Source organism: Benincasa hispida, chromosome 11 (assembly GCF_027475165.1).
Source record: "Benincasa hispida cultivar pf3 chromosome 11, pf3_genome.v1.1, whole genome shotgun sequence".
NCBI classification, from domain to species: domain Eukaryota; kingdom Viridiplantae; phylum Streptophyta; class Magnoliopsida; order Cucurbitales; family Cucurbitaceae; genus Benincasa; species Benincasa hispida.
The window spans coordinates 25,679,204-25,693,221 of record NC_143488.1 but is presented as its reverse complement, the minus strand read 5'-3'; the positions used below and the strand labels follow the sequence as shown (position 1 = coordinate 25,693,221).

The 14,018-nt window shown below is 37.9% G+C and overlaps 1 protein-coding gene across 1 annotated transcript; it reads right to left on the bottom strand.

Moving 5' to 3' along the window:
* Positions 1–10,564: 10,564 nt before the first annotated feature.
* Positions 10,565–10,888, bottom strand: LOC150032540 (uncharacterized). The gene has a single exon (XM_090306936.1). It carries the CDS (start codon positions 10,886–10,888, stop codon positions 10,565–10,567), a length of 324 nt encoding a protein of 107 aa, XP_090163062.1.
* Positions 10,889–14,018: the final 3,130 nt, after the last annotated feature.

Genomic DNA, 14,018 nt, shown 5'->3' with positions numbered 1-14,018 from the left:
TGACCATTGGTGAAGAAATCATTAGACCCTGAAGCTTACGTCTTAACCATTCTCATCTTTTAATTTTGTATCTTTGTGTAATTTTTATGCTCAACAAAATTAGTGAAAATCTCTCTTTGATTCTAAGTGGATGTACGCTCTACGTCGAACCACTATAAACTCTGTGTCATCTTCTTTATTCTTCTTCCTTTGATATGTTATCGTGTTGCTCTGTTTTAGTTGCCTGTCTTTTTGAAATTTATCAATACAAGGACCAAATAGATATAAATCTAAAAGTTCAATGAAAAACTTGTAATTTAAAGTTAAACTAATATGAACTTGTACCTTCTAACATAAAATTTTAGATCCATCATTGATCAATCACATGGTAACCATTCGTTTTCATTGCCCTCAACTTTATTGGTGAACCATTTAATTGTCAATATAGTCAAATAGTTCCATAGTTGAATAGTCTAATTGGGTGACAAAGAATCGAGTAATATTGTTTGCCACAAGAAAACAGTAAAAAAAAGGAAACTAAAATGAGAAGTCTTTTGTTTTTTTCTTTTTGTTTTTTTTTTTAATGTAACCAAGGGCTTCAAAATACCGTAAGGGGTTGTTTGGTTGGAGGATTTTCTGCGGAATTGGAATAGGTATCAAATTCCCATGTTTTTCACCGTTTTTAACTCTTTACCTGGGAATAAGCTATTTTCAGGCATCCTCAGGGTTTTCTATTCCCTTCCAAAACGATGGGTTTTCTCTTTTCCCCCTCTATATGTTTTTTATTTTACATAAAATTTCACTTTGAATGTAGTTAATTAATTAATATTAATTTAACAAAAATAATATAAATATTTATTTTAATAAATCAATAATGATCTATTAAAATATTTACTTAACTTATTTTTATTATAAAAATTTATTAAATGAATAGAATTGTTTTTTTACATAAATTATTAACTTATTAGCCAACACTATCTTAAATATACTTAATTAGTGAACTAGGATTAGTTAAATTTAGTTAGTATTAAACTTCATTTTTTCAATAATAATAATTTATTACTTTATTGTTTTTTTTAATAATTAAGTAATTATTTATTGAGATTAATTTTTAATTTAATCATTCATTATGAAAATATAATCATCATGATTATTTATAAAAAATTAATTATTTATTGCGATTAATTTTTGTTACTCCATTCATTATTAACATATCATATTTACAAAATACTTTTTAGTATTCTTTATTAATATATCATATTTTTATCTCGTTTTCTTCCCTTTTTATATAATATATTGTCCATTAAAATATACTTTCTTATATTATTTAATTAAAATTAAAATTATTAATGTTGAACTTAATTATAATAAAAATGATTAAGTATTAGATTATAATTTTTTTTTTAGAATAGGTGATAATATTATACAACAATAAGGTGGATCCTACAGCCCGGGATCAAGACATCAAAGCGACAAAGAAGGACAACATAACCAAAACAAAGCCAACAAGATAAGACTATAACATAAACAAAACATAAAAGCAAATACCCCCAAACCACCAGGGAGAAAGCCAGTGAAAAGAAACCAAAACCCCATAACTAGGGTAAATAGCAAAACAAAGAGCAACGACAAGTTCAAAAAGATGAAAAAACAACCGTAAACACATTTAGATAAGACCAAGAAGATCAACCCGCCAGGAACAACTTACTACGCACCCCTTTACCCAATCCCACTCGGCACAATCAACTCAACTCGACATCCCAACCCACCACCCGATGTGACGACCCAACTGACGCAACACACCAGACCACACCTCTCTCCCAAACCCACACTAAAAAAATATATGATCTCGCTATTTCACATCTCCCCCACACAAAAGACACTCCCCCCTCCCTCTGACATCACACTCCAGCTCCTCAATCAATCCCACGTACTTAACCTGTCCCTTACAGCTAACCACACAAAGAATGAGTGACGCGCAAAAATGATCGTCCATCTTCGAGCATCAATCGAACCAGATGCTTGAAACTATCTCTACAATGCAAGATAGCCTTCAAACACCAAGACCTCCCAACTTCACTCCAAACAGCCCACAAAGACTGCCCACGTAAAACATGCACCTCCACCCATGCCATCCATAATGATCCTGATTAATTAAGAGAAGCCAGAGCAGCTTCATAATAGCAGCCTGGTTCCATGATGCCATATGTTTCACACCCAACCCCCCCATCTAATAGCAAGCACACCTCATCCCATGCCACTCGTGCACCACCCTAACTCACCGCATTGCCTTTCCATAAATAACTACGTAACAGACGATCAACCTCATGAATTACACACATAGGCAACACGAATATGCTACACCAAAACACTTGAAAGAACTGTAAAACAAATCTAACAAGCTGCAACCTCCTAGCAAAAGAGAGTGACCGCGCCGCCCAACTTCTAATACGAGTTGTAATCCTCTATATCAAAGGCGCACAATCCACAACCCTCACCCGACCAGCCAATAAAGATAACCCCATATACCTAACAGGTAACGAACCAAGAGAAAATCCCATAAATGCAGCAAGTTCCTCCGCCTCACTAGACTCCACACCCATAACAAATATAGAACTCTTCCCAACATTCATAACTAACCCAGACCCAAAAACTTGATGGTTTGGAAGAGAAGATAGGAAAATAAATTTGCATCTTATGTTATGCGTGATCTCCATGCGTCGATGGTCATGTGTTGGACTAGAAAATATACAACATGCGTTTAAGTATGTATGTGATGACCATGTGTTCTTGTCACAAGTTTTCTTGCTTTCTCGCTAAGTATAATGAGAACGCAAGTTTCTCGGGATGATCCGAGGTCGACCATAGGGACTTGTAACTCAATAATGTTTGTGAAGTAATGTATTTGAGGCGATGAATAAAAGTAAAAAGACAAAAGTTAATGGATTATGCGCTACTCCTACTCCTAACTAAACAGATTGAGCAATGGAAGTTTAACTATGAGAATTGATAGAGATGCAGCAACTATTAACGCGTAATAAGATGCATGAAGAAATAGAATTTTGGATAGGATAAATTCACTGCAACTTTAAGCTTGGTCGTAAGGGTAATCTCAGCTCGCCATACTAACGCATCACACACCTCTTGGTGGTTAGCCTCATGCTTATATCTATATAACGCATGGTTGCGTTGAGCTTAAGATTATTCCTATCTCTAGGAACACTGCTTACTTTGCTTAGTGGGTTCCACTACTTACCCTCTCGGGAAGTGGTTATAGCTACTCAGCTCATAGACAAGCATTGCGATAGCCTCGCACTAAGAAAAGAGGATTGACTCACTATACTCACACAACCTACACCTCTCGGTGGGTTGCTACATGCGTCATATATCTATGCCCCATGATTGAGTATGCGATAACTTTTGCAATCTACACTTAACTCATTGCAATGAAAGTAAAAGATGATAAAGAAGAAGATGATGATGAAGATGGTGTTGAAGTAACCAAAAAAATCCATTAATTACAAATGTATTAATGTCTTATGCCAAAATGTAATACAATACAGAGATAAGAAGAAATATGGAGGGCTAGATGTAGGCAATCTCTTGCTTCCATCAGATGGACGTCAAGGCCGCTGGTGGTGCCATGGATGGGTGGTGGAATAGTCTCTCTTAAGCTCTATCTCCGGTGAAACTCCGGTCATCACTCGGAATGAGCTGTGGAGGTGAAGAATCCTCAAAGAGTGTTGGCTCATGCTCTCATCTGTGATCACAAGAATCTGCCTTGAGGCAGAAACTCGAATACCTTAAATTTAGGCTCTAAGGCTCTATTTATAGAGCTCAAACATCGACAACATTGGTGGTCCGCTCTGAATCACTGCCACTTCTGACGCGGTAGGTGAAATGTCAACATCATCTTATCTTTTTTATACTCCCAAGGTATGCGTTCATGCTTGTTTCTCCGAAGTACTAATGCATTCCACCTACCTTGCGATCAATCTTCTATCACAGTTATTACTCTGTAGCTGCAACATCCATGCGATGAACTTGTCTTCTTGAAGATCAACGCATGCTATCAACTTTGCGATGGTCTGGGATCAACGCATGCAATCGATTCCTGCGATAACTACAAAATAGATATTTTGACGCAGAATAATGTATAATATTGGGTTAGCAGAGATTTCCAGTGTTGATCGACGCAAGCTCACTTTTCACATGAATTCTTAGTATTATTTACGCATATTCTGCTTGTTAGCCTTCATAATTCTAAGTAAAAAGGCTACAATTAATTGTATTTCTACCAGATATCAACAACCCTACAAACTCCGCCAGAACCTGCCTCACAAACTCCAAAGAATCTCTCTCAGCTGCACAGAAAATCATCAAATCATCTACAAAAATCAAATGAGTCAGGCCCACACGCTCACACCGATCATGGAACTTAAACCACACAGGAGGTTTATTCAATAACCTAGACAAGACCTCCATCACCATCATAAATAAAAAAGGAGACAACGGATCCCTCTACCTCAACCCCTTCCTACCAGGAAAAAACCCCTTAAAGGAACCATTAATCATCACAAAGAACGTAGGTGAAGTAACACAAGCACTCACCCAATTAACAAACTGAAAGGGCGTACCTATAGCTAGCAACACACCAAACAGAAAATCCCAATTGACTGAGTCGTACGCCTTCTGAAAGTCTACCTTCAACACACAATGCGGCTTCCCTCTACCTTCCTTATAGCCCCCTACAAGCTTCTGACACAATAAAAGTTATCGAAAATCGACCTATCAGGAACAAACGTAGACTGGTTATCACTGATGAAAAAAGGCAACCATAACTACAATCTCTCAGTTAGGACCCTCGAGATACACTTATACACAACATTGCAACAAGAAATAGGACAAAACTTCTCCATACGTTTAGCTCCCCGCCTCTTTGGGATAAGAGTAATATCAGTAAAATTAACTCCATTAGGTAGATAACAAGACTAAAAAAAATTCAGGATAGCATCACAGAAATCATCCCCAACCACACTCCAAGCAGATCTGTAAAAATCCACCGAAAACCCATTAGGCTAAGGAGCCTTCCCATACTTCATCGAGAATAAATTTCTATATCTCATCCCAACTCACTGGGCGACCAAGCGCCTCCACCCCCTCCTCGGACCAGCTAAACTGCACAATATCCTTAATCCGGGCAGTAAGATCTCTATACCCCACAGGCTGAGACCCCAAATTACCCCGAAAGAACTCTATCGCCACCCTCTCTACCCTGTCATATGCACCGTCTGACGAGTTCCCCCAACATCCACAACCGTAAATATGAAAGAGTTAAACAACATGCAATGGAAGTATCAAGGATCTGCACTCTAATTCACTAATTTTGGCAAAAACTAAAGCTAAAAAGTGAGTTTTCAGAACATACCTTTGATGAACTATCCAAGAAAACATTTGTACGGTTGCTGTCTTCATTTGATATCACCATGAACCACCTCAAAGCCTTCCCTACTATGCTCTTGGAGCTTTAGGCAGAGTTGTGGGACTCAAGAACAACTTGAAGATGTGAAGAAGTAAGAAGAGCTCACAACAGCCGATTGAAGAAGACAGTTTCTTCTTCACATAAAATTTTCTCTCAAAATTCTGCATTCACCTCTCTCTAACAACTCCAATCTTCTTTATATATAGTAGATGAACATGCAAAGAGATGGAATGCATGGCTTGCAGCTCTTGCATGGGGAATCAAAATAGAGAGGATAATGGCCTTTGTATGAGCATGAAGATGAAGGTAATGGAGAAAAATGAATTCCCATTTTGTGCAACCATGAAAAATCGTTTTTCCATTTTCTTTTAAAACAAAAAAATGATTTTAAAACCATTTTAATAAAAAATGATTTTCTTTGATTAATTTGGTTAATTAATTTAATATCAAATATTAAATTATTTTTTGCACAATAATCATCTTCATATATTTAAATCATATTTAAATATATATTCTCTTGTTCCATTTAATTTGAATATTTCAAATTAATTTCTCAAGTTACCTTAAAGCTTATCCATTTACGAGCTAGTAGGGGAATCTCGTGGACCTACAGATCATGGGCTTCAACGATTCGAGATTAATCGGCTAAACTCATTAGTCTAATCTAACCCTCATTTGTTAACTAATAGGACACTCCACTATAGCCCATATTTGAACTCCCCTCACTATAGATATATATGTCCACTTAATAACCAAAATCAGTAAGTCGATCCTTCAAAGGTTGTTCGTAATCACAGCTAGGTCAAAATACCATTTTACCCCTGTGACTACATCTTGTTCCTTAAGTTTCTACTGATCCTCTAATGAACAATTATGATTCATAATCTCTATGAATCAAATCTTTTCTCTATCATGAGAAGGTGGGGCCCCGATTGTTCAAGACCTGGAGTCAGTACTTAAGAGAACCACCTATCTGTTAACCCTAAAATAGGGTAGGAGTGAATTCTATATTACAAGGCTATGTCCCTAGCTATTCATCCGGTCTTATCCTCAAAATGGTAAGTTTATTGAGCAGTGCTATTGGACTACTCTCACCGTTTGTAGATCAAAGGATAATCCCGAACAAATAGAAGTTCATAGCTAGCTCAGAATTAAGATCGAGTTAACCTAGGTTATATATAATAAATGAAATAGTTAGTTTTAACAGTAATCGGTTGTTATAAAGAAAAGTGACTATTTTTGTGGTCCAGTCTATATGCAAACTCATTGCATAGGATGCCCTCACTCTCATGTCTCAACATGAACGATTTGTGAATCACATCGTTTGTAGCACCTTACAACTTCTTGTAACAACTACAGAGTGGGTCGCATCTAATAGTGTTCCAGGATGAGATACTCAATTTCATCCATATACTTATTAGACCATTTAGGCTATATATTGTCAACTTGATCCTGATTATGACACTACATAAAGTTACAAAATCCAGACTATAGCCAATGATGCGTTTATTGGATTTTCATAATAAGATGCAAAATCAACAAGTCATTGTTTATTGATAAAATAGAATGTTTAACACGAACTGCGAGTTCTAGAACATTCTCAACAATCTCCCACTTGGAATAAAACTCCAGTGAGAACAAATATATACAATATAATGTTGAGATACATAATGGGAAAAATACAAAACTAAGGCATCTACAATACCATAGACATTCTCCCACTTGCCCTAGATTACACTACTCGGAGTCCTAGTATAACTAGGTGGCCCTCGAAAACTTTAGCCGAGAGGGCTTCAGTGAATGGATGAGCAAGGTTGTTTTCAGAGGCTATCTTGTGACGAGCACATCTCCTCTATGTACGATCTCCTGGATGAGATGGTACTTTCGTTCAATGTATTTTCCACGCTTGTGACTCTTAGGTTTCTTTGAGTTAGCAACAGCACCACTGTTGTCACAATACAGTGTGATAGGGAGGTGCATATTTGGAACAACTTCCAAATCAGCTAAGAATTTGTGTAACCATATTGCTTCCTTAATTAGCAGTTTCGCATGCAGCCACGTATTCCGCTTCCATGGTGGAGTCAGCGATACGATTTTGCTTGATGCTTCTCCAAACTATAGCTCCTCCATTAAGAGTGAAAATTGATCCTAAAGAAGATTTCTGGAATCTACGTCAGTCCAAAAATCAGAATTAGTGTATCAAGTAAGGATCAAATCCTTAGGTCCATACACAAGCATATAGTCCCTCGTTCTCCTAAGATACTTGAGGGTATTTTTTACAGCAGTCCAATGACCATGTCTAGGATTAGATTGGAACCTGCTGACGATTCCAACTATAAAACATATGTCGGGACGTGTACACAACATAGCGTACATCAAACTCCTAACTGTAGAAGCATATGGAATTATGTTCATCTCCTCAACCTCTTGAGTGTTTTAGGACATTGTTCCTTCGACAAATGAATTCCATGCCTGAAAGGTAATAAACCTTTCTTGGAATTTTGCATATTATACCTTGACAACATCTTGTCAGTATAAGGATCTTGAGACAATGTTAATGTTCTATTCTTTCGGTCTCGAAAGATCTGTATTCCTAGAACATACTGAGCATCACCCAAATCTTTCATTTGGTACCGTGATGCTAACCATCTCTTTATGTCGGCAAGAAAATTTTTCTCATTCCCAATGAGCAAGATATCATCAACTTATCGAACTAAGAATGTTACAATTTTGTTGATCATCTTCTTGTATATACAAGGTTCGTCAACATTCTATTCAAAGCCATAAGATTTTATCGCAGTGTCGGATTTGGACGCTTGTTTCAATCCATAAATGGATCGATTAAGCTTACAGACTTTCTGTTCCTGTCCTATTTCGATGAATCCCTCTAGTTGAGACATAAAAATACTTCCATCAAGATAGCCATTCAGAAAAGCTGTCTTGACATCCATTTGCCATATTTCATAGTCATAATATGTGGCAATGACAAGAAGTATTCTTATTGATTTAATCATGGCAACAGGAGAAAAAGTTTCTTCATAATCAACTTCTTATCTTTAGGTAAAACCCTTTGCCACGAGCCTGCCTTTATAGATCTGTACCTTGCCAGTTTGGTCTCGTTTTCTCTTGTAGACCCACTTACAACCTATAGATGTAACACCTTGTGGTTGATCTACAAGTTCCTAGACTGAGTTGAAGTACATAGACTCCATTTCATCGTCCATGGCATTTATCCATTGTTCTACATCTTCCATTGCCTTCTTAAAGGTTAATGGATCCTATAAACCATCATCTTGTATGATGTTTTGAGTTTCTGTTAAACCCATGTAGCGTTCAGGTTGTTGAATAACCCTCCCACTACGACAAGGCATTTCCAACTCTTGGGATGGACGTGATGGGACAACAATCGTTGTTAATGAACCAGCTTGATCAACAACTCTTGTTGATTTTTCTGTAGTATCTTTAGACAGTCCTTGTAATATTAGTTTACTGCGTGGTAGATGATTTTTAATATGATCCTCTTCCAAGAAAGTTGCATTTGTCGATACAAACACTTTATCTTCTTGAGGATCATAAAAGTATCCTTCTTTTGTTTCCATAGGATATCCTATAAATAGGCATAATTTCGAACGTGTTTCCAATTTTTTAGGATTCTGTAACAACACGTGTGCTGGAAAACCCCAAATATGGAAATAACGTAAACTTGCTTTGCGTCCTTTCCACAATTGATATGGTGTTTCTGAAACACTTTTGGATGGAACAACGTTTAGAATATAAACTGCAATCTATATTGCATATCCCCAAAAGGATTGAGGTAATTGAGCATAACTCATCATAGACCAAACCATGTCCAACAAGGTTCGATTCTCCTTTCTGCGACACCATTTTGTTGTGGTGTTCCAGGTGCTATGAGTTGGGATTGAATTCCATGATCTACTAGATAGTTCTGGAATTGCAAATCCATATACTTACCACCTCGATCAGATCGAAGTGTTTTATTTCTTTTACTTAACTAATTTTTAGTCTCAGACTTAAATTCTTTGAACTTTTCAAGAGTTTCAGATTTGTGACTGATTAAGTAAATATGGCCATATCGAGAGTAATCATCAATAAAACTGACGAAGTACTGATATCTTCCTCGAGATTTAACATTCATCGGACCACAAAGGTCTGTATGTATGTTCAAGAGGTTCTTTGGCACAAAGACCTTTGTCAGAAAAAGATCTTTTCGTCATTTTTCCCTCAAGACATGATTCACATAGAGGTAGGAAACTGTCTTTTAACTGATTTAGATGACCGTTTTTTACCAATCTCTCAATCCTGTTGAGATTAATGTGACCAAGCCTAAGGTGTCAAAGATAGGCATTAGGAGAAATTTTTCGTTTTTTATTATGAGTTTCAGTCGTTTTAAACATCTCTATATTTACTTCTATTGGTTATAATATATATAAGTTATTTGCAAATCTAGCAGAACAAATATGAACACCTCTGGAATAAACAAACACTTCATTATATTCAAAAGATACACTATACATATTTTCTAAAAGACAAGAAATGGAGATCAGATTTCATTTTATCTTAGGTACAAAGAACACAGTCTTGAGTAAGATAAAAGAATCTCCAAAAAACAACTTCATATCTCCCACTGCTTCAGCTGAAATGACTTCACGTGTGCCCACCTTGAAAGTCATCTCATATTCAGAAAGTCTTCTCCAAGAACTAGTTTCCTATAGAAAAGTACAAACATGATTAGCGGCACCTGAATCTAATATCCAGGTAAGGTGAGAATTTTCCACTATACATGTTTCAACAACTAGTAAATCATATTTACCTTGTTTATTCTTTTCTGCCTTCTTTTCAGTCAGATATTTTGGGCAATTACGCTTCTAATGCCCAACCTCTCCACAATGGAAACATTTTCCCTTGGGAGTTTTGTTTTTGTTTTTCTGCAGCGGTTTTCTTTTTCCATTTTCCTTTCTTTTTCATTTGTACGTTTTTATCTTTAGAAGAAGAAGAAGGACCAACTTTTTTTTTATCATCAACGAGTTTCGTACTAAACGTAGACCCTTTGTAAAACTTTTTCGGTTTAGAAATAACATTTATTTATTTTTCTTTAAGTTTCATCATCGATTGATAAGCTTTCAATTCATTCAACAACGTCGTTAAGTTATAAGTGATTCTGTTCATGACAGCATTTGTCCTGAACAGCAGATAGCTCTCAGGAAGAGATTCCAGTATCATGCTCACTTGACTTGTTTTGTCTATCATAGCCCCGTGAGCCTCCGCGATGTTAAAATGGACCATCATGTTGAGAATTTGTTCTCTCACGTTGGTCTCATCCTTCATACGTGTCACATACACATATTTGATAGCTTCATGTCTAACAGACGATGACAGTTGCCCGAACATCTCCTGTAACAATGCCATGTTCACGGGCTGTGGTCATGACCTCATGTTTTTTGTTGAGCACATCAGATATACTCGTCAAGATATAGGCCCGGGATTTTTCATTTTCCCTTACCCACCTATCAGAAATATCCCAACATTTTGGTTGCTGTTGAACTGGGAACTGGAGGACGCTCCTCCGTTAACATAAACCTCAAGTCATCTACTACTAATATTGTATTGATATTTGATTTCCAATTTGAGTAACCCTCTCCGTTAAATTTGTCAGAATCAAGCAGTTGTATAATCGAGTTCGACATTGCTGAAACATTTTAAAATCCCCCAAAACAACTTCAGGAAGCTGCCACAAGGCACACACATCAATCAACTGGGACCACAAGTTCCTCCCCTCGCTCACGTGATTAGAAGCATACAAAACACCAATGTGTACCCTAGCACTAGATATAATACCACCAAGGTTCCAGAAATGAATTGATCCTCACTGACATCCATAAAGAGATCATAGACAATCTTTCGCCACATCACCCAGATCCTCCCAACCCCCCTCACACTACAACTACTCACATAACTCCAAACATCACCAAACCTACCCACCACCATACCAAAGTTCTCGTGACGAACCCTCATCTCAAGCAAACAACAGAAAGTAACAGAGGAGGAAGCCAGAAAATCTGCCACCACCCTACACTTGATAGGGTCATTCAACCCCCTAACATTCCAGAAACACCAAATCATGAACCTTGCAAGACATCACACCTACCACCTCCCATTGGGCTTTTGACAGAACTCCCGAACATCCCATCCATAACAGACAAAGGTTCAGGATATGCCAGTACTAATGCCAGTGCCAACGAGTCTCCCCCCTCATCACACAAAATGTCAAACTGATTACGTTCATCAACATGCTTTATAAACCCCATAATTCTAGGGGAACCATAAACTACTTTGGTCCTCAAAGGCGCCGAACCCAGTGACCCACTGCCACCCCTGTGTCCTACACCTTCTCTATCACGCCGACGACAACTAACCATACTAAACTCGTCATCACTCCCCGTACCCCTATTCTCAACCACTGGGCTAACTCCCCTCCCACTAATACCTAAATCATGCCCCTTCCTTACACTCTCAAGGCCCCCATTCTCCCCCAAACGCCCCTCATTAACCGCCACAATACTTATCTCCTGACCCTTTGCCACACCTTGTTTCTCACACACAGCCTAGTATGCCCAAAGGAACCACAGTAAGCATACCTACGAGGTTTCCACTCATACACTACTGGAATAATAAACTCCTGACCCCGCATTCTAACAGTGACTGAAGAGGGCAATAACGAATTACCATCCACCTGAACACAAACCCTTGCATACGATAATCGCCGCCGCTCTCTAGTTGCAACATCAAAAGAGACAAGCTTACCCACGATACTAGCTAATACTGCTTAACCTCTATCCGTCCACACTTTAGAGGAACACGCTTCAATTTAATCTAGATAGGAACAGAATAAAAAAACAAAGGTTTCGGGAACAATACTTGGTGACCACTGTCGTAATAAGATGGACTTACCACCCAGTGTCACGGACCATTCTCCAGCACCCAATCCAGTGACTCTGCCTTATGAAATTTAAAGATTATCAAACCGTTCTCCAACAAGATAATAGTTGGCATCTCTACGCGTCCCCAAATTCTCTAAATAAGGCGACAAATAATAGAATATGGGAGTTTGGCATCCACAAACTGACCAACCAAAGATTTCTCCCATAAACAAACACCCGCATCAATAATCTCCTCACAAGGTTTAACAATAACTTTATTGTTTTCAACCAATGGGGGAATAAACTCTAAATTTTCCCTCAAATTAGACCTAAAAAGAGCCGCCCACGAATTTTCCCCTTTCACGCCAGAATTGGAACCAACAGAACCAGACTGTTCCTCCAACCGGTCTGACTTTGAAGCAAACCCCCTGGCTAAATCGATTTTGAGAATCGGCTCCTCCTGCTCACGAAAATCCCTCGCGTCCACCGAAGACCCTCGCTTCCAACAAGCCCAACCCGTGAAACCTCCTCACGACCTAACTTCTACCCCCCTCCCCCCCCTTCGATCCTCCCAACTCCAGCCCAGCACCACGTGGCCACCCACCAAAACCCCCATGCCTTTCTACCCTTTCCCCAGCTCCCCCTGCACCAACCCACTCCCTTCATTCAGCCTCAAGCACTCAATCCCGTTTCGATCTCCGATCTAAGCAGACGAAAGGGTTGCCGAGCAGCTCGACCTCCATTCTTCTTCTTTAGTCTTAAAGGCAACTGCTTACGCACCATTGTCTCCAGAACTCACCGTGATTAAAACCACACCACAATACCTCAGATCTAACAACGTCCATACCTCAGATCTAATCGCAGATCGCAGACCTACCCAAGCCAGAACATCCTTTAGCTCAAAAACAACCTTGGTACACTAGAACTGGGAGAAGAAGGATGGCGTAGCTTCACACACAAGACGATGATGAAATTTACACGAACTGGTCATGAGGAGGAACAACTAAAAACACACGACTAAAATCGCTAACAGCTCCGATATGACGTTGCCAACAAACCACGATGGATAGCCAACCGTTGAATCTGATCGAACGACAAGGCTACTCGGTGGCCGGTAGAACCAAGAAGAGGAAAACCTGGTGCGGTGTTGGCTAGGGTTTTCAAGCTCCTTAGATTATAATTATTATGACGTTAATTGAATGCATTAATTGGTTAATTTTAATTATAAATTACTCCGTCTTCAAATATTTATAATTAAAATTATTATTGATTCGTAATTAACTTTTTATTGATATATTGAATATTTTTTATTCTTTAAATTATTAATCTATTATAATTATAATAAGATTTTCATGTTTAATTACATAATTAAACGCAAAAACAACTTGTTCATAAAATTCTGATAGCATTTCCATGTACAACCAAACACAATCTTATTTAATTCCCAGACATCTTATTCCAGGCATCCTTTATTCCCAGTCATCTATAAAACCTTAAACCAAATGACCCTTAAACGTCTCACTCAATTCTAATAGATACATACTTTTGGTTTAGAAAACCCAATAGTTAAAAGTATTATCAAAATTTGTTACATATGTAAATTAATAAGGGATCAAATT